Here is a 27,873-nt window from a genome sequence, read left to right as displayed (position 1 = left end):
GGTCTGGGAATCACAGAACCCCACTGGGCGGGGAGGGGGGGGACGGACCGACCGACCTTCTGCAGGAAGCGCCAGAGGATGGGCACCGTGTCCCGGCCGTCCCGCTGCTCGACCACGTGGCGGAGGTGGTCGACGCTGACCTTCTTCCTGCAGGTCCAGATCCTGGAGCAGTGCACGGTGCTGGGGCGGGGCAGGCGGCTCAGGAAGGGCGTGGGGTCGCCGTAAACCATCTTGGCCACCAGGTTGGAGGTGATGCGCTCGTCCCGGCTGATGCGGCCGTTCACCTCCCGAAGGGTCTCGTCCAGATTCTGGCCCGAGAGACCCAGGTTCGGCCCGTTCCTCCCTGGTCCCCCCGGCAACCCCGCCGGTCCTCTCCGTCCCCCCGGCGTCCCTGGGGCTCGTCTCGTCCCCCCCCCCCCCCCGGTCACCCGGTCGCCGCCCCGGCTCTCGGTCCCCCTCCCGTTTCCCCCGGCGCCCCCCCCACCCCGCACAGAGGAGGCCGCGCCGCGTCCGATCATCTCTCAACTGCGAAATGGGGATTCGACGCCTCTTCTTCCTTCTACTCAACCTGGGAGCTCCGTGGGGGACAGTAACCACCCCAGCCCTTGGAACGGTCCCTGACACGTAGCCAGCGCTTAACGCATGCCATTAGAGAAGAGTCATTTCGCTTTTCTCTGGGCCTCAGTTTCCTCATCTGCGAAACGGAGATGCAATGCCCACTCCCCCTCTCTCCTTTCGGCCGCGAGCCCCGTGTCGGAGAGGACTGGATCCGACCGCCCTGAATTCACCACCCGAGCATATCGAGGAGCTCTTATTATACGCGGAGAACCGGATCGAGCGCTCGGGAGAGTCCAGTGCAACAGAATTAGCAGACACGTTCCCCGCCCGGAGCAAGCTTACGGTCCGGAGGCGGGGACGGACACGAATCCAAGTAAATAACTCGTGAAATATAATTTAAAGATACGGAGATAAATGGTGTGGGATCAGGGGCGACTCTCGAATGTCCGAAAGTTACAGAGAGCGATCAGTACCGGGCACACAGCAAATGCTTAACAACGACCATAGCGTTACTGTTCGTTCATTCGTTCGATCATATTTACGGAGCACTTACTGTGTGCAGGGCACTCTACTAAGCGCTTGGGAGAGTACAATACAACAACGAACAGATACATTCCCCGCCCACAATGAGCTCGTCATCACTATTAGCACTCCATGCCGATCAGGACATCGACCGAGAGCAGGGACGGACCAATATAACGGACGCGTGACCAAAAAGAATGACCTCCACGGGTCTTCCCCGGATTCCCCCACCACACCAGGGCGATTCGTCCAAAGGACAAATAGGACGGATGCGGGCGGCAACCGAGGAACGCCCCCCTCGGGAAGTCTTCCGGCTTCCCACAAGGGAGGGGAGACCGGATCCCCCCCCCCCCCCCCAAAGCCCTCAGCGTTATTACGATCACGGTATTTATTAAGCGCTTATTACGTGCCAGGCACTCTACTAAGCGCCGGGGTGGACACGGGCCAATAGCGTCGGATCCAGTCCCCGTCCTAAGTAGGGCCGAGGGTCTCGATCCCCATTCTCCAGATGAGGGAACTTGAGGCCCCGAGGAGTGAAGTGACTTGCCCGAGGTCACACACAGCGGACGAGGGGCGGAGCCGGGATCGGAACCCAAGACCGCCCGACCCCCGGGCGCGGGCTCCGGCCGCTACGTCACGCCGCTCCTCGGCGCCGTCCCCGCGACGAGCCGCGACCGAACCGTCGCGGAGCCGCTCACCTTCAGTTCGGACACCATCAGGCCCGCGACGACCTTTTCCCAACGGTTTCTCCTCTCCTTGGTGGACAGCGTCGGGTCGGAATCCAGGGGCTCTGGACGGAGAAACGGTGGCAAGATGGGAATGCCGCGGAAAAGGGAAGCGCGCTCGAGTTTGCCCCGTTTTGGGGGTTCTTCCTGGGCTCTTCCTCCAGAGTCCCCGTTGCTTCGTCGGCACCTGCCCGAACCGGTCCGGTTTCTCATTCGTTCGGGCGTATCTACTGAGCGCTTACTGTGTGCGGGGCAGCGCGCTGAGCGCTTGGGAGACTCCACTATAACCACAGACGCATTCCCTGCCCACGAGGCACTCGATATATAAAGAAGCGACACGACCTCTTAACGAAAAGACATAAATGATAGGGGTGGTCAAACTCAAGTGCCGTGCCGTTTCCTGAAAGGGTCCCCCGAGGCGGGGAGAGGAGGAGAGGGGGTTGCCCGGCGGCCCCTCGGCCCCACCCATCCTCACCCCGGCCCGGGACTCCCCGGGGCGCCTTGAGGAAGCCGCCCAGGACGAGGTGGACCACGTTGACGGTGTCGTCGGCGCTCCTGCCCAGGGTTTCGGTCAGCTGCTCCAGGTCCTTCCGGATGTGCTGGAGGAGGAAGCTCCCGGGATCCCGCACCTGGGGCTTGATCATCGTCCGCAGGGACTTGGGGAGGAAGGGGACAGGGACGGGATCGGGGCCCGTTCCCGGTGGGCCCGGTGACGTCCCGGATCCCGAGCCCCGTGCCGCCGCTCGCCCGCCGGGTGACCTAGGGGAAGTGGCTTGACGTCTCCGGGCCCGGGTCTCCTCACCGCTCAGCCGGGCGCTCGGCGACCGGTTCTCCCTCTTGGGGTTCGAGCCCCCCGGGAGACGGGGACAGCGTCTGACCTGATCCACCCGGATCGACCCCGGCACTTACGACACAGCTTGACGCGCGGTAAGCGCTTAACGGATACCGTAACAACCGCCTGATAATATAATACCAGCACAGACGATTATATGAACGTAACTACGTCAATATGACAGAAAGAACAGACTGCGTCGGATTATTACGTGATATACTATAACGGGATATACTACATCGCCTTACGATAACAACGTTGGTGCTCGTTAAGCACTTACTCCGGGCCGAGCCGCGGTAGACGCGGGGCGATCGGGTCGCCCCACGTGGGGCTCACGGTCTTCATCCCCATTTTACAGATGAGGTCGGTGAGGCACCGAGAAGGCAAGTGACTCGCCCACAGACACACAGCTGACGGGCGGCCGAGCCGGGATTCGAACCCATGACCTCCGAACTCCAAAGCCCGGGCTCTCCCCACCGAGCCACGCCGCTTCTCTGTATCACCGCTATTAACAACTAAATCGGTAATCGTTCCGCCATTTAAGCGCTTCCTCCGTGCCGGCCGCGCCGCAGCAACCGCCGGGGTGGATACGGGCGGAGCGGGGCGGACGCGGTCCCCATCCCCATTCTACGGATGAGGGGACTGAGGCCCAGAGAGGCCAAGCGACTCTCCCGGGGTCATCCGGGGGCAGAGCCGGCGTTAGAACCCGGATCCTTCCGACTCCCAGGGCCGGGCTCTAACCGCCAGGCCGTGGGGGCGGCCGCCCGGGCCGAGGGGAGGGGAAGACCGCCGTTCTGCCTACCTCCGGACTCTGGGAGGTCCCCAGGAGCATCGCCAGGTGAGTGAGCAGGCGGAGGAGGATGAAGACCACCGGGGACAGCTCCCTGTCGCCCACCGCCGCCGGCTCCCTGCTCCGGGGGCTCCCGAGCACGTGGCCTCTCTGGGTCCTGTCTAGGTCGTTCCTGTGGAGGAGGACGCACGTGAGCGGGAGGAGCGACGGCCGGCCCCGGCCCCCGGCCCCCAGCCCCCCGTCCCGGGGCGGCTGCTGCCTGGAGACCGAGAGCTCACCGCGGGCAGGGAAGGCGTCTGTCGCACCGGACCCTCCCAAGCACTCGACAGATACGGCTCAACGAACGGAGAGAGGACGCCGGGGACCCGGGGGGGGGGGGGGGGGGGTGAGGAGAGAGGAAACATCCGAAAGGAATAATAATAATCGTGCCGTTCACGAAGCGCTCGCTCCGTGCCAGGCACCGTACTAAGCGCTGCGGTGGATACGAGCAGATGGGGACGGACGCGGTCCCCGTCCCGCGTGGGGCTCCGTCTCAATCCCCGTTTTCCAGAGGAGGGAACCGAGGCCCGGAGAAGTGGAGCGACTTGCTCGAGGACCCCCGGCGGACAAGTGGCAGAGCCGCGATGACGACCCGCGACCTTCCGACTCCCGGGCCCGGGCTCCAACCGCTCCGCCGTGCCGCGCGGTTCTCCATTCTCCCCTCCGGACTGCGAGGTCCCCGGGGGCAGGGAACGTGCCTACCGACGCCGTCCTCTCCCGGGCGCTCAGTACGCCGGAAGCGCTCAGTGAATCCCACCGATCGACCGAAGCGCCAGAGCCGGGATCAGAGCCCGGATCACATGGATCTCCGGGCTCGGGCTCTGTCCGGAAGGCGACGCCGCTCGATAGGAGGAAGCGCGGAACGAATACCGTCGTAATAGACCGACCAGATCTCAGCGTCGAATGAACGCAGAACGGTTCCCTACCCTCCGCGGCAAAGACCGTGCGAAGGAGGCCATCCCTAGTTCCTCTCCAGACCGTCAGCTCCCTGTGGGCCGGGGGATACGTCGACCGACTCTGCCGCATTTTATCCTCCCAAGGACTTAGCCCAGCGCTCCGCGCCCAGGAGCCGCTGGGCCCGGTGGCCAGAGCGCGGGCCCGGGCGTCAGAAGGGCCCGGGGTTCCCATCCCGGCTCCGGCCCCTTGTCCGCCGGGTGACTTCGGGCAAGTCGCTTCACCCCTCTGGGCCTCGGCCCCCTCGGCGGCCCCCGGGACGCGCTCCGCGCATCCGGGGGATCCATCGGCTTCTGCCCGGAGGAGAGCTGGGACGGAGGGACCGCTCATCGAAAAACCCAGCGGCCTCCGACGCCAGCCCGAACCCACCTCTCCGGGCGGGCTGCCCGGCTTCAGCCCCCCGGCTCGGGGAGTCGGGGCCGCCCCCCGCCCGATCCGTCCGCCCGGACGGAGGGGAGCGACGGAGGGAAGAGGGGGAAGACCAAAACTCACTGGACCGGTTGAAAGCCTCGGTCGGACCTGTGGTTCTCCCCGCCAACCGCGACGCCACAGTCCACGCACCAGCTGCGCTCCATGGGGGCACCGCACTGGGGGGGGAAAGAGACGTTCAGCCGGGAGCCCGGACCCGGGTCCGACTCATCGAGCGCCCGCCGCGGGCGGAGCGCCGTACCGATCCGTCGGTCACGGCTGTTCAACGGGCGCTCGCCGGACTTAGCGCCCGGGAACGGTGGGAACGTTCCCCGCCCGCCAGGAGCCGACGGTCCAGAGAGGGAGGCGGACGGTAGTGGAAACGAGGAAATCACCGAGAGGGATTCCCCTGACTCCCCTAATTAGTTCCGACCGCTTTAAGGGACGCCAGCTCCCCTCTCCCCAGCCACCCCTCTTCCCGTCGAGAGTGGTCGGGAGCTTATTACGGGCAGGGGGCGTGACCGCTAATCCCGTCGAATCGTCCTCTCCCGAGCGCTCAGTCCGGTGCTCCGCACGCAGCGGGCGCTCAATTAATACCAACGACCGACCGATCGGAGTCCAGAAAAGCGCCAGGTTGGGGCCCAGTGGTCCGCACGCCGTTAGGCGCTCTGCCGACCGACCCTCGGCCCCGTCCACCCCGGCGCGCGGAGAGAAGCGAACCGAGCGCCTCGGCCCGGGCCGTGGCCCCCGTGGTCGCCGGGCGCAGGGCGCCGACCGCTCACCTCTCCCACCACGCAGGGATGGCCGTTGGAACACCCTGCGGGGAGAGATCGACGCAACGCCAACGTTAAGCCGGGAGAGCCTCGCCGCTCGGGGAAGCGGCGCGGCCTGGCTCGGGAGGCCCCGGGTTCTAATCCCGACCCTGCCCCTCGTCTGGCGGGTGACCTCGGGCGGGTCACTCCTCGCCTCTCCGGGCCTCGGTCCCCTCGAGTGGGAAAGGGTGTTGAGAGCGGGAGCCCCACGGGGGACGGGGACCGCGTCCAGCCCCATCAGCCCGGATCCACCCCGGCGCTCAGCCCGGCGCCCGGCACACGGCAGGCACTCGAACGCCGTGCCGCCGCCGCCGCCGATGACGATAACCCCCACGGCATGAATGACAACGGATGAGAAGCAGCACGGGCCGGTGGAAAACAGCACGGGCCTGGGAGTCAGAGCACCCGGGTCCTCATCCCGGCTCCGCCGCTCGCCTGCTGCGTGACCTCGGGCAAGTCACTTGGCTTCTCTGGGCCTCGGGTCCCTCATCTGTAAAACGGGGACGAAGACGGCGAGCCCTCCGCGGGGCGGGGGACCGGGTCCGACCTGATCAGCCGGTCCGGCGCTGAGCACATAGTAAGCGCTTGGCCAACACCGTCGGTAAAAAAAGAAAAAGGGTCACCTCGGCCCCGCCGGGCCTCCCCGACCCCCTCCCCGGGACTCGGGATGGCGTCGATACTCACGATACCAACGAACGGCTCCCATCCCCTGCCAGGTCTGGGCCTGAGCCAGCAGGTCCTCGGGCATGGTTGGAAGAAAGGAGTCCTGACGGAGAAGCAGAGGCCCGGCTTAGCTCCACGGGACCGGGGGGGGGGGGGGAGGAAGAGGAGCAGAGGGTCCGGGCGCCGACAGACACCCCCTCTCCGCCTCACGCCGCGACACGGGAGGGGGCTCTCTCCGACGACCCTAAGTGGGGGCGCCCGCCGCCTTCCGGGCCCCCCGGGGGCGAAGGGAAGAGGCAGCCGCCTCCGCTCCCCGGACAGACGCGTCGGGTGACGTCGCCCTTCGACGACGACGACCCGGACCGCGGGCCCCGACGGGAGCCCCCGGGAGAGGAACCCGACCTCTTCGATCAGACCCCCCTCTTCCCTCTCCATCCAAACCGCTACCGCGTCGGTGGGGTCACGTCTCTCATCCCGCCTCGACGACCGCCCCGTCGGCCCAACCTCCCGGGCTCCCGTCCACGCTTCGCCCCGCTGCCGGGTCGTTTTTCTACCGACGCGCTCGGGCCACGTCTCCCCCCTCCTCGGGGACCTCCGGCGGTCGCCCCTCCACCTCCGCGTCGTACAGCAAGTCGGCTTCGAGGCCCTCGAGCGGCCGGCCCCCTCCTACCTCACCACGCCGCTCTCCTGCTACAACCCGGCCTGCACACTTGGCTCCTCCACCGCCCACCCGCTCCCCCTACGTCGGTCTCGCCTCTCTCGCCGCCGGCCTCTTGCCCACGTCCCGTCCCGCGACGCCTTCCCTCCCCGGATGCGACGGACGAAGACTCTCCCCGGCTCCCAAGCCTGACCGAGGGCCCGTCTCCTCCAGGAGGCCTTCCCCGACCGACCCCTCCCTTCCTCTTCCTCCCTTCTGCGTTTTCATGAATTCGTTCCACCGTACTTATTGAGCGCTTCCCGTGCGGAAGCGGCGCGGCTAAGCGGTAAGGGCCCGGGCTCGGGAGTCAGAGGTCACGGGTCCCAATCCCGGCTCCGCCACTCATCAGCCGCGTGACTCCGGGCAAGTCGCTCTATCTCCCCGGGCCTCGGTCCCCTCATCTGTAAAACGGGGATCGAATCAGAGAGCCCCACGTGGGACGACCCGATCGCCGTGTATCTGCCCCGGCGCTTAGCGGAGCGAGGGCGTGACGGACAGCGGCGCCGTTATCGTTACTACTAAGCGCTCGGGAGAGGACAACAGAACGACCGAACCGAGGCGTTCCCGGACCACGGCAAGCCGACGGAGGGTCCCGCGTGCGACCGCGGCCTCTCACCCGCATGACGGCCGGGGCGAAGGCCAGGTTCCTCAGCGGGGCCAGCACGGGGTCGTTCGCCGACAGCAACACGGCAGCAGCGTGGACCGCCAGCTCCGTCGCTCGTCCCCAGTGGCCGGAGTCGGTGGGGCTCACGGGCAGCGACTGGAAGGTGTTGCTCACTAGAGACTTGGCCACCCTCTGCACGTCCGGAGGGGCCAGGACCCGGGCTCTCTCGATGAACCCGTTCACGGTCTCCAGTTGCTAAAGGGAAATACGGTTCGGTCAAGGCCCCGAGACCAGACGCTCCTTCTCCTTGTCTCTAAGGTGGCCGCTGAGCGCTTGCTACGCGCCAGGCGCCGCCGCGAGCGCCGGGGGAGGTGCCGGGCGATCGGGCGGCACGTGGTCCGCGGCCCACGGTCGTGGCCCCCGTTCTATAGGCGCCGCGGGCGAGGCCCAGAGAGTGAAGCGACCGGCCCGAGGTCACACGGCGGACGAGGGGAGGAGGTGGGACCGGAACCCGGGTCCTCCTGACTCCCGGACCCGGGTTCCGCCCGCAGGACCACGCCGCTTCCGGCGGGGGAATCACGTCCGTCGGCTCTCTCGTGTCGGAGCCTCCCGGGCGGCTCAGCACGGTGCTCGCCACCCGCCCGGCGCTCGGTGAACCCCGCTGACTGATCTGATTCAGAAGGGCATTGGAAATTAGCTCCGGGGCTCCAAGTCAGTGACGGAAGTACAATAAGAGTAACGGACCTGCGAGGCGGAGCGCTTAAATCCCTTCTAACGGAACGGTCTTTAAGCAGAAGGAACTCTGAAGCCGATTTAAAAGGTGTGTCGCGTACCGTCGTGCGTTCGACGCTCACGCGTACGTTCTTTGAGCGCTTACTACGTGCTTAGACGCTGGGGGAGAGACAAGATCAGCTCCCTCGGAGCGTGAGCCCCACGTGGGACGGGGACCGTGTCTGACCTAATAACAGCGGCATCTGGTAAGCGCGTACCACGTGCCAGGCGCTGTAATAACGATAACGTCGGTATTTGTTGAGCGCTTACTGTGTGCCGAGCACCGTTCTAGGCGCTGGCGTGGATCCGGGGGAATCGGGTTGTCCCGCGTGAGGCTCACGGTTAATCCCCATTCTCCAGACGGGGTGACTGAGGCCCAGAGAAGTGAAGTGACTCGCCCCCAGTCACACAGCTGACAAACGGCAGAGCCTGGATTCGAACTCATGACCTCTGACTCCCAAGCCCGTGCTCTTTCCACTGAGCCACGCCGCTTCTCTAACTAAGCACCGGGGTGGATGCAAGCGGATCCGGCTGGACCCGGTCCCCGTCCCCCGTGAGGCTCGCAGTCTTCATCCCCATTTAACAGATGAGGTAACCGAGGCCCGGACACGTAAAGTGACTTGCCCCAGGTCACCCAGCGGGCAAGCGGCAGGGCCGGGACGAGGGCCCGGCTCTAACCGCTGGGCCGTCCCGTCGCCGTCCGATCCGGGGAGGGGGGAGGTTGAGGGACAGAGAGGGCCCCGACGGGCAGCCGGAGCCGACCCCGCGCCCGGAGACGGGGTTCCCGCCAGGCCCGTCCCGGAGCGCGAGCCTCACCTCCGCCGTGGGGTGGACGCTCGGGTTGGGGGACCTGTAGAGGAGGGTCAGCTCCTGGAAGATCGCCAGGAGCAGGTACACGGCCTGCTCGGTTCCGGAACTGTTACACGCCTGCAACGTGAGGGGTCGACTGACGGTCGGACCCGAGAGCGAGGGACCCGTCGATCGGGGTCGTCCTCGGACCCGCCCGCCTCCGATCGGGGAGAAAGACGGGGCGTGAACGAGAGCAGCTGCGAGCCCGGCCATCGGGGCTCGTGGGCTCATCCGGGGCAGTGGGTCGTATTAACCGAGCGCTTGCCGTGTGCGCGGCACCGTACTAAGCACGTGGGAGAAGGGCAACGGAACAGAGACGGACCCCGTCCCTGCCCACACCGAGCTCGGAGTCCACAGGGGGAGGCGGACGCGAGTAGGGTCGAACAGATCACCGATGCGGACACGCGTTCCGTGGGGCCGGAACGGGGGCCGGATAAAGGGAGCGAGTCAGGGCGACGCAGGGGCGGAGCGGTAAGCACGGCCCCTGACCCGGAGGGGCTTTCGCTCTAGCCGGGGAGGCAGACGTTAAAAGTGAATTGCCACGGGAAGCCGCGCAACACGGACATCACGGGCGGGGGACGTGTCCGCTAATCTTCGCGTCCCCTCCCGAGCGCTCAGTACGGCACCCTGCACGTAGCGCGTAGCGATCCATAGCACGGATTGAGCCGCTGATTAAGGAGCGTGTGGGCGGGACGAATCTCGACCCGCTCGGGGCGTCGGACTTAAAAGCGTAGGGGACGCAGAAGGGAGGGAAAACGGGGGGAGGAGAGATCAGTCGGGGAGGACTTCCCGAGGGACGCGCGTCCCAAGCCGGGCGGAGGCGGGGGTGTCTCCCGGACGGGCGGGGAAGGGAGCCGCGGGGATCCGGAGCGAGCCCCGACTCCCAGACGCCCTCACCTCCAGAGCTTTCACGACGATCTCCGCGTCGCACTTGATGAGGGCTTCGCCCAAGGCATCGCGCAGCGCCTTGTAGTTGTTTCCGCACACCAGGTACCGATCCATCTGGCCCGGCCGATCCTTCTGCCCGGGGGAGAGACCCCGCCCCGACGCGGCCCATCGGAACCGAAGTTCGAGTCCGGGAAGGGGAGGAGACGGCTTTCGGGGACCGGGTCGTCTAGAGCATCCGATACCCGCCCCACCCTCGACCCCGCGGCACTTGGGGACGATTCTGTAAATGACAGGTTATTCCAAGGTCTCTTCCGGGGAGGGACAGCGACCGCCACCTCGGTCGGACCGGACTCTCCCGAGCTCTCGGTACGTGGTGAGTGCTCAACGGCTGACGGTGATATTATACATTATTTATTTATTTATTTTTTTTTTTTATCGACGGCCGTCTCCACATCTAGACCGTGAGCCCGTTGAGGGGACGGGACGCGTCTGACGGCTCTGGTAGCGAACGCGCGCCTGGTACAGTGCTCCGCACGCGCTGAGTGCTCAATAGACGCCATTGATGACGACCCTGGGTTCTGATCCCGGCTCTGCCCCTCATCGGCTGCGGGACGTTGGGCAGGCCACTTGACTTCTCTGTGCCTCAATTCCCTCCCCCGCAGAATGGAAATTCAATTCTTCCTCTCGACGGTGGGACCTATGTGGGGCTGGATCACCTTGGATCTACCCAGATGCTCGGTACGGTGCCTATCCGTAATAAGCGCGTAATAATATAATTATGATTACGGTCGTCCCATCGCTCCTGGTCATCGCGACAACTTAGCAGGGTTGGTAGATACGTTTCCTGCTCACAGGGAGCTCAATCTAAAGGGAGGGACAGACATTAAAATACATCTTGGACGTGAACGTGAGTGCTGAGGGGCCGAAGGTGGGGCGAAGAAAGGGTGCGAACCTTCGCTTTTTTTGGGGGGGGGGGGGGGATCTGTTAAGCGCTCACCCTGCGCTGGAACTGTACTAAGCGCCGCGGTAGACCCAAACTAATCAGGTTGAACGCAGTCCCACACGGGGAGCCCTCTCTTGATCCTCATTTCGCAGATGAGGTAGCTGGCCCGGAGAAGTTAAGCGACTCGCCCAAGGTCACGCAGCTCCCAAATGCCACCATTATCATTTTATTCTCCTTTTATGTACCCCGGCGCTTACTACAGAGCTGGGCGTACGCTAAGTGCTTAAAAATACCCTATTTATAAGTAGCGTTGTTATTTTCTGGAGCAGTTAACCAAGAGCAGCCCCCCAATTATCATCAGCGTTAGTAACAGGGAAGCAGCGCGGCTCAGTGGGAGGAGCCCGGGCTCCGGAGTCAGAGGTCACGGGTTCGACTCCCGGCTCCGCCACCTGTCAGCCGTGTGACCGTGGGCGAGTCGCTTCGCTTCTCTGTGCCTCGGTTCCCTCATCTGTAAAATGGGGATTAACTGCGAGCCTCGCGTGGGACGACCTGATGACCTCAGAACGGTGCTCTGCACGTAGTAAGCGCTTAACCGATACCAACGGGATTATTATTAATAGTATTTCCTGGAGCGGGGACCAAGACCATAGGAGCCGCCCCCAATCATCGTTAGTATCATCGGTAGTAGAAGTGTAGGATTCCCCCGAGCAGGAACCGAGAGCAGCCCCCCCCGTTTATCATCATCATCACCGGCAGCAGTAATGATCTTTCCCGGAGCAGGCCACCCCCCTAGAAGCTCGGGGCCGAAGGTCCCGCTCCCGGGGGTCCCGCGCGGCCCCCCCTCACCTGCAGCTGAAGGATTTTCTTGGGGAACACCCACTGGAAGCGAGGCTCCCTGCCCAGGTTCTGGGCGAACTCCATCCCGAACTGGTCGGTCAGCTTCCGCACCAGATACACCTGATACCAGTCGCTGTGTGCCTTGAGGCAGAAGCCCTTCACCTCCTGCAGGTAGCTCTGCTTCTCCGGGGCCAACCCTGGAGGGTCCGAGGGGAGAGAAGGTGAGAGACCGTCAGGGGCCACCCGCCCAAATCGCGGTCAGCGACCGGCCCGGCCCCTCCCCGGGAACTCTCAACCAATCGCTCCGAGGTAAAGAGCAGAGACGCCAGCCCCCGCTTGCCTCTCCCCCGAACTCTAACACCTTCGGGTGAAAACGGGCTCGGGGGCGGATCCGCGGTAAACCCACCCCGGGAACTTCCAGCCAACCATCCGAAGGCGAGGGGCAGAGATCTCCCCCCTCCCGGTCCCCTTTCATTGGTGAAAACGAGCTCGGGGGCGGAACCGCCGGGCAAATCACGGTAAACCCACCCCGGGAATTTTCAGCCAACCACGTGAAGGTCGGGGGCAGAGATCTCCCCCCTCCCGGTCACCTCTTATTGGTGAAAACGAGCTCGGGGACGGAACCGCCGGGCAAATCACGGTAAACCCACCCCGGGAATTTTTCATTCGGGGGGGGGGGGGGGGCCGTCGCTCAGAACAGTGCTTGGCACACAGTAGGCCCCCGACAGGTACCATCATCGTCATTATTACTGTTAGTCTGTCGGCAAATATGCGCTCAACCTAGAGCAGCCCCGGGGTCTCGAAGGAAAGGGAGAACTGAGGTCAGGAACCTGCCTGGATCTTGGTGCTGTTGGAAGAGCAGGTCGGCGGCTCGGGCCAGACAGAGGCGGATCCGGGCCGCCTCCTGGAGGTATTCCACCGAGGCCTCGGAGACGACCCCCGTGCCCTCCCGCAGAGGGGAGCAGATCCGGAGGAAAAGGCCTTCCTCCTTCAGGTCGTTCAGCCCGTCGTTCGGGGAGCGGGAGCCGGCCTTCTCCACTATCGAGTCCTGGGAGCCGGGGGCGGGGGCAGACAAGAACGGTCAGGGCTCTCCGCCGGCACCAAAACTCCGCTTAACTCAATCTCCCCCTCCCCGTCAACGCTTCCACCGTCCTTTTTTTTTTTTTTTTTTTAAAAAAAAAAAAAAAAAACGGTAGTTTTTAAGTGCTTCCTTAATTCTGCTTATTCGCTATTGTTTTTAACGAGACGTTCGTCCCCTAGATTCTATTTATCGCTATCGTTCTTGTCTGTCCGTCTCCCCCGATTAGACCGTGCGCCCGTCAGAGGGCAGGGACCGTATCTGTTACCGATCTGTCCATTCCAAGCGCTTAGTGCAGTGCTCTGCCCACAGTAAGCGCTCAAAAGATACTACTGAATGAATGAATGTAGTAAGCGTCGGGGTGGACGCAAGCCAGTCGGGTTGGACACGTCCCTCGTCCCAGAGAGGGCTCACAGTCTTCATCCCCATTGGACAGACGAGGGAACCGAGGCCCAGAGAAGTGAAGCGACTCGCCCGAGGGCGCACAGCGGACAAGTGGATTAGAACCCCCAGGGCCTCCCGGCTCCCAGGCCCGGGCTCTAACCCTCGGGCCACGCCGACCGTTTTTCCCAGAGGGCTGGTGGGGGTGAGATCTCACCTCTAGGCAGTTTATGAAGAGCGAATAGAGTTCGGTTTTGTCCGTGTCCAAGAATGGCTTCTTCTCTATCTGGGACAGGTACTCCTGGAGAAATTCCTTCACGTGGTGGAAGCTGCGGGAAACAAGGGCGTCCTCAGAACCGACGGCCGAAACCCCGGGGACGGAATGGCGCTTAGCACGGCGCCCCGCACACGGTAAGCGCTCAGTAAACGCCACCGGTCGATCGGCGGAACGATCGACACCTCCCGCGGTCGACCGGACTCAAGCGGGGGGCCGGATCCGGAGGATCCGATCGGTGACGAATAGCTCCGGTCTCCTCAGGCCGAAGGCGGGGTGGCCGAGTGGGGAAAGCCCGGGCCCGGGCGCCGGAGGACGCGGGTTCTAATCCCGGCTCCGTCGCCTGCCTGCCGTGTGACCTGAGGCGGGTCCTTCTGACGTCCCCGGGCCTCGGTCTCCTCCACTGAACAACGGGGATTCGATCCCCGTTCTTCCTCCTGCTTAGACCGTGAGCCCCCCCCGAGGGGCCGGGACGGTGTCTGACCTGATGAACTCTGATCTACGCGAACGGTGGTCTGACCGCCGGTAAGCGCCCCGCGACCACCACAGAAAGTAAAAGGCCGCCCGGCCGCCATCACCTGTATTTCAGGAGCAGCTTCAGCACCACGGAGCGGATGACGGGCGTTTTATCCACCACGTCGTCGAAAGGGGAGAGGGTCTTGGTGTACTCGGCGCTTCCTGAAACCAGAAAGGAAGAGCGTCCCGTCTGCCGCGGGGTGTGCGGCGGGACGGTGACGGTGAAAGGGGAGGCGGGGGGGGGGGGGGGGAGACCGGGATGGGACGACGACGTTGAAAGACGAGACCGGGACGCGAGACGGGGAGAGGACGGGGAGACCGGCAGCGGCCGGGCCGGGCCGACGACTCTGAGAGAAGAGACGGGGAGAGAGCGGAATGGAGAGGCGGGGACTCACGCTGCGGGACGGTTTTCAGGAGCTCCTTGCGGACAAAAAGCAGCGAGAGCAGCTCTTCGATGACTTCCTTGTCCGGCGGAGCGTTGTCTTTGAAGCACATGCCGGTGACCAGGTCGATGAAGAAGCTGTTACACATCTGACGAAACTGGGCGTGCTCGGTGAAGGCGGCCCTGCCCGGCGGGGGGTTAAAAAGGACAGTCATCCGTCGACCGGTCGGTTTATCGAGCGCTGACCGGGTGCGGGACGAAGCGTGTGGGAGAAAATAAGCCACGGATATTGTCGGGGAGCGGCGCGGGCGGGTCTGGGAGTCAGAAGGATCCGGGTTCCGGTCCCGGCTCCGCCGTCCGGCCCGTCACCCGACTTCTCTGGGCCTCAGTCACCTCATCCGTTAAAACGGGGATGAAGGCCGTGAGCCCCACGTGGGGCACGGACTGTGTGTAGCTCGCATTCCCCCGGTGCTTGGCAAAGCGCACGGTACACAGCAGGCGCTTAACAAATACCCCAATTATTATTATTCTATGTACTTTCTATCATCCTAGAGAAGCGGCGTGGCTCAGTGGAAAGAGCCCGGGCTTGGGTTCGAATCCCCGCTCTGCCACTTGTCAGCCGGGGGACCGTGGGCGAGTCGCTTCACTTCTCTGGGCCTCAGTGACCTCATCCGGAAAACGGGGATTAACCGCGAGCCTCACGTGGGACGACCCGGTTGCCCCGTCTCTCCCCCAGCGCTCAGAACGGCGCTCCGCACGTAGTAAGCGCTTAACGGATACCAACGTTATTATTATTACTTTGAGAACGAGGCGTAGATAACCGTCAACGGTATCTACGATTCCAGGCAAGCGGCGGACCTGGGAACGGAACCCGGGTGTCCCGACTCCCGGGCCCCGTCCACCGGGCCGCGCCGCTTCACCTGCGGGCGGATACCTGTGCTCTCCGGAGACGGTGACGGCGAACCGGTCCGGCAGTTCCGTCAGACAGTAGGGGCAAGTCAGCTGTCCCGGGGTCATCCACCACGTGATACACTGCTGGCAGAACACGTGGTCGCACGGCAGGCAGACTGGCTCTTTGGGGTCCCCGAGACAGATCGGACAGGGCAGCAGGCCATACCTGGAAGCCCAAAAAGAGAGGCGGTTGGGAGGGGGCTCGGTGTCCCCGCCGCGGGAGGACACAGAGCTCTCCCCCGACCCCGGGGGCCCGAGGGCGGAACGTCTCACCGGAAGTAGGCCTGGCTGACCGTTTCCTTGCACCGACAGAGGGTGGATATCACCGCAGTGAAAGGTTTCAACGTCTTGACGTCGGAGTCGTCCTCCAGGCACTGGACGGGACGGGAGCAACGTTGGGGAATCGGAGCGAGGAAGGGCAACGACCTTCCGGTCGGTCGGGCCACCGACGGTATTTACCGAGCGGCTGACCGCGTGCGGAGCGCTCTACTGAGATACGACAGAATTAACGGACCCGTCCGCCGAGAGGGAGGCTTGGCGGAGAGAGCCCGGGCCTGGGGAGTCGAAGGACCCGCACGTTCTCGTTTTTGGTTTTTTTATTGACGTCTGTGTCTCCTCCTCTAGACTGTCAGTTGGTTGAGGGCGGGGAACGTGCCTGGTCACTGTTCTATTTAACTCCGCTAAGCGCTCAATACAGCGCTCTGCGCGCAGGAGAGCAGTGGCCCAACGGCTAGAGCCCGGGCCTGGGAGGCGGAAGGCCCCGCGTCCTATTCCTGGCTCCGTCGCTTGTCTGCTAAGTGGGCTCGGGCGAGTCACTTCACTTCTCTGCGACTCGGTTACCTCATCTGGAAAATGGAGATGAAGACCGTGAGCCCCGCGTGGGACGGGGGCCGCGTCCAACCCGGTCATCTCGTATCTGACCCGGCACTCGGGAGAGTGCCTGGCGCGGAGTAAGCGCCTAAATACCACAGTTGGTATCATTACGCACTCGACCGCGGACCCCCTCGGCGCTTCGAAGCAGACCCCGGCCCCACGGCGTCGAGGCCCGTGTAATGACGACGACGACGACGGGACTTATTAAGCGCTTACTATTTGCCGAGTGCTGTACGAAGCGCCGGGGTGGATGCAGACAAATCCTTCCGCTCTACTCTTTCCCCTCTCTACCGCTGACCTGATGTCGGTCCCCCCCCCCCCCCCCCCCAAAAGGACTGTACGCTCCTCGTGGGCGGGGACCGTCTCTACCGGCCGGGCTGCGTTATACTCTCCCAAGCGCTCAGCGGAGCGTCCCGCCCGCGGTGGGTGCTCAGGGAACGCCACCGACCGATCGGGAGATCGAATAACTGCAGGGGACCCACCTTGCCCAGGAGGGAGACGTAATCCTTGACGAGCTCCTGCAGCTTTGGAATCCGAGCCTCGGTCCCCAGCAGGACATGTTCCACGAACAGAGCCATGGAGAACACTTGATTCCACTGGGTCCTGCCGGCGGGCAATCGCGACGGTCAGTCGGCCCGCAGCCTCCCCGGGCGAGGTTTCGGGGGGGGGGGGGGAAGCGGGGAGAGCCTCACCGGGCCAGGTTTCGTGGGGGGGAAGCGGGGAGAGAAAGCGGTACAACGAAACAGGCCAAGACCAAACAGACCGGGGTCTCCGTCTGCGAATAGGTCAGGACCCGGAGCGGATCCCTTCAGATTGTTTTTCGTCTCGGCCTCGTGGCAAGAGCACGGGCCCGGAAGACCGTCGGCCTCTCGTGGACGGGGAATCTCGCCTAACCAAGTTTACAGTCTTGTATTCTCCCAATAAACATCTGCCCCATCAGTAAATATCGCCGGGGCCCCCACGGATCGGAAGCCAGGTCCCAGTCCCGGCTCCAGCCCCCGGCGGGCTGTGGGACCTCGGGCAGGTCCCTTGGTCTCTCTGGGCCTCGGTACCCCCTTCCGCTAAACGGGGACAGGTTGTCCGGACCGTCCCGCCTCTTAGTCTGAGGGCCCCGGGGAGGTATCCGCCCCCAGCATTTGGCACAGTGCCCGGCACACGGTCAACGCTGCCGGGACCTCTGCTCCAGAGGGGAGAATCGGCGTGGCCCGGGCGTCGGAGGACGTGGGTTCTGATCCCGGCTCTGCCACGCGACCCGGGGTAGGTCACTTGACTCCCCCGCGCCTCATCTGTAAAACGGGGATTAAGGCCGTGAGCCCCCCGTGGGACCGTATCCAACCTGATCAGCTTATATCTACTCCGGTGCTTAGAACGACGTCCGGCGCGCAGTCGGCACGTCGTACCGTAAACACCACCAAAATAAGATCACGGGCCCCACGCGGGTCAGGGACTGTGTCCGACCCCATTAGCTTATATCTACTCCAGCCCTCGGGACGGTGTCCGGCACGTAGCCGGCCCTTAATACCGCCTGAAGAGAGAGAGATTATGAGCCCCGAGCGGGACGGGGACCGTGTCCGACTCGACGGGCTCGTCTCGATCCCAGCTATCGGGCCGCGCCTGCTGCGTCCCGTTACAAATTAGAAGACGGTCTCGGGCGAGAAGACCGGTCGGGTCTGGAGGCCCGTGAGAGTCCACACCGAGGACAGGCCAGCGGGCCCCGGTCGCTCTCTGGCGAGACAAGAGCCGGGCAGGCGGGAGGACACCGGCCCACGCGCTCACCTGACGCTCCGGAGCAGAACCTCGCACACGTTCCCGCCGTCTCGCAAGTGGCCCTCCGAACAGACGAGCTCGATGGGCATGCGCAGATTTTTCACCGCCCGCAACCAGGCCTTGGGGCTGGGCTTCAGGACGCCGTCCCTCAACATCTCCACACAGGCCAGGGCCGCGCGCACGTCCAGAGCCTGGGCGGGCAGACCGTTTGGGAAGGGGAAACGACGCGGGAGCTGGGGCGGATTCCCTCTCTCACATCTCCAGGCCGTCTCGCTCCCCCCCCCCCCCCCCCCCCCCGCCCCCTTCAGAGACTTACGCAAGGCCCGGCTCCTCCAAGAAGCCTTCCCTGACTAAGCCATCCTCCTCTCCCTCTCCCTTCTGCCCTGGCTTGCTCCATCCCATCCCCACGACACTCATTTATACGTCTTTAATTAAATGTACTTGTCACGCATAGCGACGTCCGCCTCCCCCTCTAGACCGCGAGCTCGTTGTGGGCAGGGAATGCGTCTGTCTATTATCGTACTGTCCTCCCCCAAGCGCTTAGTACAGTGCCCCGCCCACAGTACGCACTCAATAAACATGACAACGAATGAACCAACGACCACGCGCCTGGTCTAACACATCACACCCCCCCCCCCCCCCACCGCCCCAATCCCGGAATCGAGACCGCGCCAACGGTCCGCTCTCCGTCGGACGCCCCTCGGACACGGGCCGTGTTCCGGGGAAGCGGCTCGGCCTAGTGGCGACGGCTCGGGCCCGGGAGGCGGAGGACCCGTGTCCTCCTCCCAGCTCCGCCGCCTGTCCACCGTGTGACCTTGTGCAAGTCACTTAACGTCTCTGCGCCTCAGTTCCCTCATCTGTCAAATGGGGATTAAGACTGTGAGCCTCATGTGGGACAACCCGATTACCCTGCGTCTCCCCCGGCGCTTAGAACGGTGCTCTGCGCGTAGTAAGGGCTTAACAAATACCGACTTTATTATTATTATTAAAATGGGCATTCAATCCCTCTTCTCTCTCCTGCTTCTGAGAACCCCGTGTGGGACCTGATCTTCTTGCGTCTACCCCAGCACTCGATCCAGCGCCTGACGCACGGTAGGCGATTAACAGATACCATTAAAAGGCGCCACCGTGTCGGGATCGGACTTCCTTTTCTAATCACGGTAACGGTAACGAAGCCTAACGCAGTGCTCGGAACACAGCAGGCGCTTAAGAAACGCCACAGCTATCACCTGTTAAGCGCTCGCCGCCTGCCAAGCCCTGGCCTAAGCGCCGGGGTAGATACGGGGCGGTCGGGTTGGACCCGGTCCCCGTTCTACACGGGGCTCGGAGTCCCAATCCCCATTTTCCAGACGCGGTAACCGAGGCACAGAGAAGGGAAGCGACTCGCCCAGCGCCCCCCGGCAGACGAGCGGCGGGGCCGGGGCTGAGGGGGGAGCGGCCCCGACGGACCGACGGAGACGGCTTCCCCGCCAGGCCCCGCCAGGCCGCGGGCCCGGGTTCCCGCGAACCTTCCGGGAAAGCCCTACCATCTCGGAGCCGCTCAGGTTATGGCTGTCCTCCGCTCCCTTGAGGGCGTCTAGCACGGGCGGGTGGACGGCCAGGATGCGAGAGAAGTTCTGCAGGCGGCTCCTGAAGCGCCGGTAGGCCAGGTGCACCCAAGGCAGGGAAAGCTCCTCCTCCGGGCTCTTCGACGCCTTCAGCTGCTCCAGGCCCGACGACAGGGCCACCAGCAGAAACTGGAAGGGTGAAAGGGCAGATGTGAAGACCCCCGACGAGGTCGGGCCGGGCGCTCCCCGGGAGCCCGGGGGAGGGAGAGCCCGGGACGGTCAGGGACGGGCTACGGGACCGCGTTAGCCGCCGCCCCCGACGTAACCCCCGGCTACGGGTTGTCGGTCGCGCCCTTTTCCCGAGACCGTCCCCGCCGCGGGTTTCGCCGAGGCCCCCGGGCCCGACGAGACGACGACGGTCCGCGGGGAAACGAGGAGCCTGGTGGAAAGAGTCCCGGGCTGCCAATCGGGAGGCCTGGGCCGGCGCCGGGGGCTCTGCCGCCCGCTTGCTGGGCGACCCTGGGCTACCGATATAAATCGCCGTGGTGTCCGCTAAGCACGTACGAAGCGCCAGGCACCGAACTGGGCGCCGGAGTGGAAACAAGCAAATCGGGTCGGACACGGTCCCCGTCCCGCACGGGGCTCTCGGCCTCAATCCCCATTTAACAGACGAGGCCCAGGTGAGCGAAGGGACCCGCCCAGGGCCACACAGCAGAAGAGTGGCAGAGCCAGGATCACAACCCACGGCCTTCTGACTCGGTGCGCCATCCGCGGCACCGTGCTGCTTCTCCGGGCCTCGGCTTCCCCATCCGTACAACGGGGGGGGGATCAGATACCCTAGACCGGATCTTCTAGACCGTCAGCTTGTTGTGGGCGGGGAACGTGCCTGCCCGTTGACGTACCGTCCTCTCCCGAGCGTTTAATACAGTGCCCTGGTACACAGTGAGCGCTCACCAGATAGAACCGAACGATTATCTTTCTCCCTCAGACCGCGCAGCCCACGTGGGACAGGGCCCGGGTCTGACCTGGCGCTTCCAGGGCAGCGCTCGGTGCCCGGCGCGGGGTCGGCGCTCAACCGACGGCCCGGCTGCCGCCCCCGGTCGCCCCGGCCCCTCCGCCCACACCGACCCGTAGTTCGTCGCAAGTGGCCACCCTCGTCGTCAAGAGGAGGAAGTCTCTGAGGTAGCCGTGAAGGAGGCCCCGCCGTTCCTCCTCCCTCATCTGGGAGATGAACTTGCCCAGCGGCGTCTGCTCGAAGATCTCCACAAACTTCTCCGCCGAGCCTGAAGGGGAAGAAGCCCCAAGAGACGCACGGGATGAGGACCGGGGCGTTCCGCAAACCCGCCTTCCGCCTGATGACACCCGTCACCATCTTTATCATTAACAACAACGGGACTAACGATGACGGTATCTGTCAAACGCTTACTCCGCGCCGAGCCCCGTTCCAATAACGATGATAGTGTGCGTATCCGCTAAGCGCTTACTATGTGCAGAGCACCGTGCTAAGCGCTGGGGGAGCTACAGGCTAATGGGGTTGTCCCGCTTGAGGCTCGCAGTCTTAATCCCCATTTTACGGATGAGGGAACCGAGGCCCAGAGAGGTTTAGTGACCTGCCCAGAGTCACGCAGCCGACAGGTGGCAGAGCTGGGATACAACTGGGGTAGACAGAAGGTGGTCGTTCCACGTGGGGCTCACGGTCTCGATCCCCGTTTTCCAGATGAGGGAACTGAGGCCCGAAGAAGTGAAGCGACTTGCCCGAGGTCACCCAACAGACGAGGGGCAGGGGCGGGATTAGAACCCAGGGCCTTCTGGCTCCGAGGCCCGAGTTCTGGCCACTAGGCCAGGCGGCTTCTAGGTCACCCTTAGATGGGAAGTGGCGCGGCCCCATGGTTCCGGTCAGACCGTTGCCTCCGGGAAGCCTGGGGCTTAGAGAGGGGCGAGAGAGAGCGGGGAATCCGATCCAGGAGCAGCAAGGGAATCCGATCCAGGAGGAGCAGGGGAATCTGATCCCGAAAGGGCAGAGATTTTGACCCGAAGGAACAGAAAGCAAAAAGGAAGCTTTGGAATCACGCTGGCGACGATAACCGCTTCTGCCTGTACCACCCCAGGCGCTCAGTACAGCGCTCCGCCCAACGCTACGGGCGCCGCCAGGTAACAATAATAATAATGTCGGTATCTGTTAAGCGCTTACTGTGTGCCGAGCACCGTTCTAAGCGCTGGGGTAGACACGGGGGAATCGGGTGGTCCCACGTGGGGCTCACGGTCTTAATCCCCATTTTACAGATGAGGGAACTGAGGCGCAGAGAAGTGAAGCGACTCGCCCACGGTCACACAGCCGACAGGTGGCAGAGCTGGGATTCGAACTCATGAGCCCTGACTCCAAAGCCCGGGCTCTTTCCACTGAGCCACGCTGCTTCTCTATCGCTGCCGCCGCCGCCGCCTACGACGCTTTCGACCAGCTTGCCTTCCGTTAACCGTTCTCGACCGGCTGTCCTATCTCTCCCAGGTCCGAAGCTCCCCCGGGGCACGGGTTGCGTCTACCCGCTCCCCCGCGCTCGGCACAGTGCTCCTCACAAAGCGGGCGCCCGACCGCCGACGGGGCGGTCGGGCGGAGCGGCCCCTGACCTTCGGCGTTGGAGATGTACCGGGCCTGCGCCCAGAGCTCTTCCAGGTACTCCTTGATTCTCCAGCTGAAGGGGACGCGGTCGCAGACGTTCTCGGGCAGCTTCATGTCGTTCTGCACCAGGAGCGGGGCCCTGGACGTCGCCGACCTGGCCGGGGGCAAACGGACAGACGGCTTACGGGAGGGCACGGCCACGGATTCTTCCGTCCACGTCGACGACGGGAATCGTCATCGTGACCGCGGTATCCGTCGAGCGCCTGCTACGTGCCGCGCGCCGGGGACGGAGCCTCGCCGTGCGAATCCCCCCCCCCCCGGCCCCCCGGTCTTCCCTCGGGGAAGAAGCTGGGAGACCCCGGCCGGCGCGACGGAGCCGCACGGCCGGGGAATCGGGACTCTTGATCCCCGCTTTCCAGACGAAGTAACCGAGGCCCAGGGAAGTGAAGCGACTTGCCCGCGGTCACCCAGCGGGCAAGGGGCGGAGCCAGGATGGGAACCCAGGTCCTTCCGACGCCCAGGCCCGGGCTCCGGCCGCCAGATCACGCTGCTTCCATTCTCGTTATCGGCCCCGGGGAAGCGCTCCGCGGACACCACAGTTACGATCGGCGGAGAATGAAAGCTCAACGGATGCCACCGTTCTTTTAATCGTCACCAGGGCGGAGCAGACCCTCGACCGATACTTCGCTCGCCCTCACGATCGGCGCCGGGCCGGCGCCGATCAGACGCCACGACCGTGGGCGTTATCGTCCTCGGAGAGGCCACGGCACTCACCCACCGCTGACGGCCACGGACGGGATCACGAGGAGCTTCACGTTGCCGAAGATGAACATCCAGAGACTTCTCACCCAAGCGGGGGACTCCGGGCAGACCAGTAAATCCAGATTGCGGTCTCTGTCGACCAAGGCCACCACGCTGGCCAGGAGAGGGGTCACCACGTTCTGGACCCGCTTCCACAGGCTGTTCCTGCGGGGACGGAGAAGACGCCCGGCTGTACCCCCGCGCTAGCTGAGCGCTCACTACGTGCGGGCACCGTTCCGAGCGCTGGGGCGGACGCGACCCAGTCAGGTGGGCCACGGGCCCCGTCCCCCGGGGGCTCGCGGTCTCGATCCCCGTCCGACGGACGCAGTGACCGAGGGCCAGAAAGGTGACGGGACTCGCCCGAAGACACGCAGCGGACAGATCCCGCGACCTTCCGACTCCCAGGCTCCGGCCGCTAGGCCCGGCCGTTTCTCCGCAATCACCACCACGAGAAGCAGCGCCGCTCAGCGGAAAGAGCCCGGGCCTTGGAGTCGGAGGTCATGAGTTCGAATCCCGGCTCCGACACCTGTCAGCTGGGTGACCGTGGGCGAGTCACTTCACTTCTCCGTGCCTCAGTCACCTCGACTGGAAAATGGGGAGGAAGACTGCGAGCCCCACGTGGGACCCCCCCCCCCGATTCCCCTGTGTCTACCCCGGCGCTCGGAACAGTGCTCTGCACGTAGTAAGCGCTTGACAGATACCAACGTTATCATCATCATCACCCCCCTGCAGAGTTCTCTTCGGAAGAACCGCTGACGGGAAGCTCGTTCCTGGCCAATTCCGTGGGATTGGACTCTCCCGAGCGCTCAGCCCGGTGCTCTGCACGTAATGGCGGCGCGAGAAATACCCGCCGTCGACTGACTGCTCTCAACTGGTTCCCTGGAAGGGCCGGGTTCGGGGAAAAAGTGCTCAAAGACGCCTCATTCCCCATGCTCCCGGTCCAACGGGAAGGGCCAGGATTGAGACAGGACCCGCTGAACCGTCCTCTCCCCAGCGCTCGGAACAGATGCCGACGGCCGAGGACCGACGGACCGACGGATCCCGCTCTCCCGCCGTGCCTGAAAGTCCCCGCCTCCTGCAGGGCGTCTTGGTTGAAGGCTTCCCTGGCCACCCACTCATTCACGTTGTAGTGGTAAATCTTTTCCTCTTGGTTCTTCAGGAGGGCGCAGAGGCGAGTCTTGGCCACCCGCAAGAACGAAGCTGGAAGAGAACAGGAAAGTGAGCGGGGGGACAGAGGCACAGGACGCCGGGACGCCAGAGGCCGGCACGGCCCAGCGCAGACGGGCCGGGCCTGGGAGTCGGAAGGACCCGCGTTCCGATTCCGTCTGCCGTGTCACCTCGGCCAGGTCGCTTCACTCTCCGGGCCTCGTCTGCAAGAGGGGGGATTGAGAACGAGAGGGACGGCGGCGGGGTCCGACCCGACGGGCTCGTGCCGCTCTGACGGTGAGAACGATGACGTCGGTTTCTGTCGAGCGCTCACTAGGCGCCGGGCACCGGGCTGAGCGCCGGGGGGGGGCGGCGGGGATACGACCAAATCGGGTCGGACCCGGTCGCCTGGCCCCCGGGGGACTCACGGTTTCCCTCTCCATTTGACAGAGGAGGTCACCGAGGCACGGAGAAGCGAGACGACTCGCCCGCCGTCGTACAGCGGACGTGGGATTACAGCCCACGGCCTTCCGACCCCCCCCGGCCAGCGCGCTTCCAACGCCGCCGCGCGGCTTCCCGGATCTGCCGCGGCGCTGAGTCCAGCGGCCGGCACCTAGTAAGCGCCTACCGGACGGCGCTCGGCGGGGGCAGGGAACGAGTCCGTTGTTAAGGGCGTACTCCCCCAAGTGCTCTGCACGCCGTATTCGCTCGATACGACCGAATTTTTCAAAAACAGATGAAGGCGTCCTTACCGAACGCCTCGGGGCCAGCCCACCTCCGCCCTCCAGAGCCGCGCGCGACGCCGGCGGCCGCCGTTCCTCCAGAGAGATCTCCGAGGGAAGCCGGGGCGGAGGGGGAGGGAAGGGGCTACGCACCTTGCGGGCCGTCCTCTTCCGTCAGGAGGCCGAGCAGCAGCTCTAGGCGTCGCGGCGAGCGGCTGGGGGCCCCCTCCTCCTCCCTGAGCATGCCCACGGCGCTCTGCACGCAGCTCCGCAGGAGGACGGTGGTGTCCAGAACCTCCGCCTGTCCGGCGGCAGAGAGACCAGCCGCCGTCAGCCCCCCACCCCCCCCGCCCCCCGGTACGGGGCAACCCCGCTCCACCTCGCCTGGCCGGGGCCGCTCGGGAAGAGACGTCTGCGGGCCGAGCTGCGGGGCCGACGCCCGGGAGGTTCTCGTACGGTCGCATTTAGGGTCGGGCCTATCTCTCGAGCGCTTACCGCGTGCGGGGCGAAGCGCTGGGGAGAGTCCAGCGGGACAACGGTTCGTTCACCCGTTGGACGCTATTTACCGGGTGAGTACGGCAGAGTCGGTAGATGCGTCCTCTGCCCGCAGTGAGCCGACAGTCTAGAGGGGATCCTAGTCCTAGCCGCCCCGGGTCACGATCGATCCATCGATCGCATTTATCGAGCGCTTACCAGACGCCAGGGAGAGAAGAGCGCCGCCGCGTCGGCAGCCACGCTCCCTGCGCGCCGTTGGAACGTCCGGCTCCGTAGCTCAGGGGTTAGGGCGCTGGTCTTGGAAACCAGGGATCACGAGTTCGAATGTCGCCGGGGCCCGTGCAGCCTCGACTTTTTTTTTTTTTTTAGAAGCGGCCTGGCCTAGCGGCAAGAGCCCGCGCTTGGGAGTCAGAGGTGGTGGGTTTTAACCCCGTCCCCGTCACCTGTCTGCTGCGTGACCTTGGGCCAGTCGCCTCGCTTCTCCGTGCCTCGGTCCCCTCATCCGTAAAACGGGGACGGAGACGGCGAGCCCCACGCGGCACGACCTTCCATTCAACAGTATTTACCGAGCGCTTGCTGTGCGCAGAGCACCGTACCAAGCGCTTGGAACGGACGAATCGGTCACAGATGGGGACGGTCCCTGCCCTCTGACGACCCGATCACCTCGCCCCTACCCCGGCGCTCAGAACGGCGTTCGGCACGCGCCAAGCGCTTAACAGATACCGGCATCATCGACGATGACGGTAAGCGCTCGATACCGTCGTCGTCGTCACACTGGTATCATTATTACCGATAACGGCGACGCGCCACAATAGGCAATACGCCATACGACGCAATACAAGACGACGGCGACAAGGGATGCGGAACGTCCCCACGGGAGGGGGACGCGAGGCGGCGCTTACGTGACTTCTCTGCATCTCCGAGGGCCCCTCCTCCGCCTTCTCCTCGGAGCCTTCCCTCGGATTTCCGAGCTCCGCTTCCCGGCCCCCCTCCGGCCCGGTCTCCGTGCCCGCCGCGGGGTCGCTTTCGGCTGGAGGGGAGAAAAGGGGATCACGGCTCGGGCTCCGCCAACGAGACGGGGCCGGCTGGGATCCCGCTCCGTCGGCCCGACGCCCGGCCTGGCTTTCGCGGACGTCTCCCGGACCCCCGTCCTGACGGGGAGGCAACCCGTCCGTCCGTCGGGAGCGTTTCTCGATCGCCTACTCCGGGCGGGACGGCGTACTGAGGGCTCGGGAGAGCACGAGAGTTGGCAGATTGGGGGGGGGGGGGGGGGGGGGGGATCCCTGCCTTCCAACGGCATACGGTCTCCATGCAAGGCCCGGGCGCAGAGTTAGTAGACGCGACCCCTCCCCTCATGCAGTTTACAGTCTACCGGGCGCACGGCATCGTACCTAGCGGCCGGGGTGGCCCGACAGGATTTCTAGCCACAATCCCTGCCCCGGAGGAGCCGGGGGTCCTCCGGGTGCGGAGACCCGCCCTCGGGGCTCGGGAGAGCGCAACAGAGTTAGGAGATTCGATCCCCGCCCTCCGGCGCGTACCGAGCGCTTACTGCGCGCAGAGCACGGTACTAAGCGCTCGGGAGAGTACGCTACAACGGGGTCGGTAGACGCTTTCCCCGCCCACCACGAGCCGACGGTCTAGAAGGGGAAACGGACCACAGGATAAGTCCCGGGCACGCGGGCACGGGGCGAGCGTCAGCGCGCGCGGTCGTCCGACCGTATTTATCGAGCGCTCACCGCGGGCGGAGCATAACGAGACCCGTTCCCTGCCCCCCCGGAAGGGGCGAGGATCCCGGGAGGTGACGTACCTTCCGGCACCGCTCCTCGAGGCTCGTCCTCCTGCCGGCTGAACAACTGGCTGACGGAGACGTTCTGCAGCGCCTCGATGTCCGAGACCATGAAGGTGGGCCTGCGGAGGTCGTCGATGTGCACGCTCCGCCAGAGCCCTGGGGGGAGGAGAACCCCTCATCCGTTCCCTCGGTCGGGGCGGCCCAACGCCCGCTGTGCGCGGATCTGCCGGACTGAGCGCCCGGGAGAGTGAGACGCGACGGTCGACGGCGACGCTCCCCGCCCGCTGCCGGCTCGCCGTCTGGGGAGGGGAGCCGGACGGCGGCACCGATGAACGCAACGACGGGGCCGGACGGAAGCGCCGTGGGGGAGGGCCAAGGACGCGGGCGCTCGGTAGGGCGCTCCGCTCATAGGAAGCGCTCAGTCACCACGACTGAAGGAAGTCAGGGCGACGCAGAAGGGAGTGGGGCTTACTGAGCGTCCTCTGCGTGCACGGCCCCGTACTGAGCACCGGGAAGTCGGCAGAGCCCTTCCCCGCCCCGGTGCCCTTCCCAGCGCTGCGATCTTCCTTGCCCTCCCAACGCTCGGGATTAGGCGACAAGGGTCCGGCGATCCGGCGGTTGGCGCCCGAGTGCTTATCCCAC

The 27,873-nt window shown here is 64.8% G+C and overlaps 1 protein-coding gene and 1 non-coding gene across 2 annotated transcripts in view; one reads left to right on the top strand and one right to left on the bottom strand.

The window, feature by feature from the left end:
• RNF213 (ring finger protein 213) overlaps window positions 1–27,873 on the bottom strand; it is an 83,684-nt gene that overhangs the window by 10,002 nt on the left and 45,809 nt on the right. Inside the window, 27 exon segments of the mRNA XM_029056803.2 lie at window positions 57–308; window positions 1,779–1,870; window positions 2,281–2,461; window positions 3,440–3,599; window positions 4,913–5,007; window positions 5,611–5,645; window positions 6,325–6,406; window positions 7,617–7,859; window positions 9,192–9,302; window positions 10,122–10,244; window positions 11,902–12,089; window positions 12,727–12,940; window positions 13,569–13,680; window positions 14,204–14,303; window positions 14,537–14,706; window positions 15,458–15,640; window positions 15,748–15,848; window positions 16,830–16,950; window positions 18,124–18,305; window positions 19,641–19,850; window positions 20,790–20,944; window positions 22,287–22,432; window positions 23,053–23,244; window positions 24,138–24,279; window positions 25,101–25,248; window positions 26,345–26,472; window positions 27,250–27,387. Of these exon segments, the coding sequence (XP_028912636.1) occupies window positions 57–308; window positions 1,779–1,870; window positions 2,281–2,461; window positions 3,440–3,599; window positions 4,913–5,007; window positions 5,611–5,645; window positions 6,325–6,406; window positions 7,617–7,859; window positions 9,192–9,302; window positions 10,122–10,244; window positions 11,902–12,089; window positions 12,727–12,940; window positions 13,569–13,680; window positions 14,204–14,303; window positions 14,537–14,706; window positions 15,458–15,640; window positions 15,748–15,848; window positions 16,830–16,950; window positions 18,124–18,305; window positions 19,641–19,850; window positions 20,790–20,944; window positions 22,287–22,432; window positions 23,053–23,244; window positions 24,138–24,279; window positions 25,101–25,248; window positions 26,345–26,472; window positions 27,250–27,387 (4,004 nt within the window).
• On the top strand, window positions 25,709–25,781 carry TRNAP-UGG. Its single transcript has one exon. It is a non-coding gene; the product is annotated as a tRNA-Pro (tRNA).

The sequence above is a fragment of the Ornithorhynchus anatinus genome, unplaced genomic scaffold (genome assembly GCF_004115215.2).
Source record: "Ornithorhynchus anatinus isolate Pmale09 unplaced genomic scaffold, mOrnAna1.pri.v4 scaffold_264_arrow_ctg1, whole genome shotgun sequence".
Classification (NCBI taxonomy): Eukaryota; Metazoa; Chordata; class Mammalia; order Monotremata; family Ornithorhynchidae; genus Ornithorhynchus; species Ornithorhynchus anatinus.
This window is presented reverse-complemented; position numbering and strand designations above follow the sequence as displayed.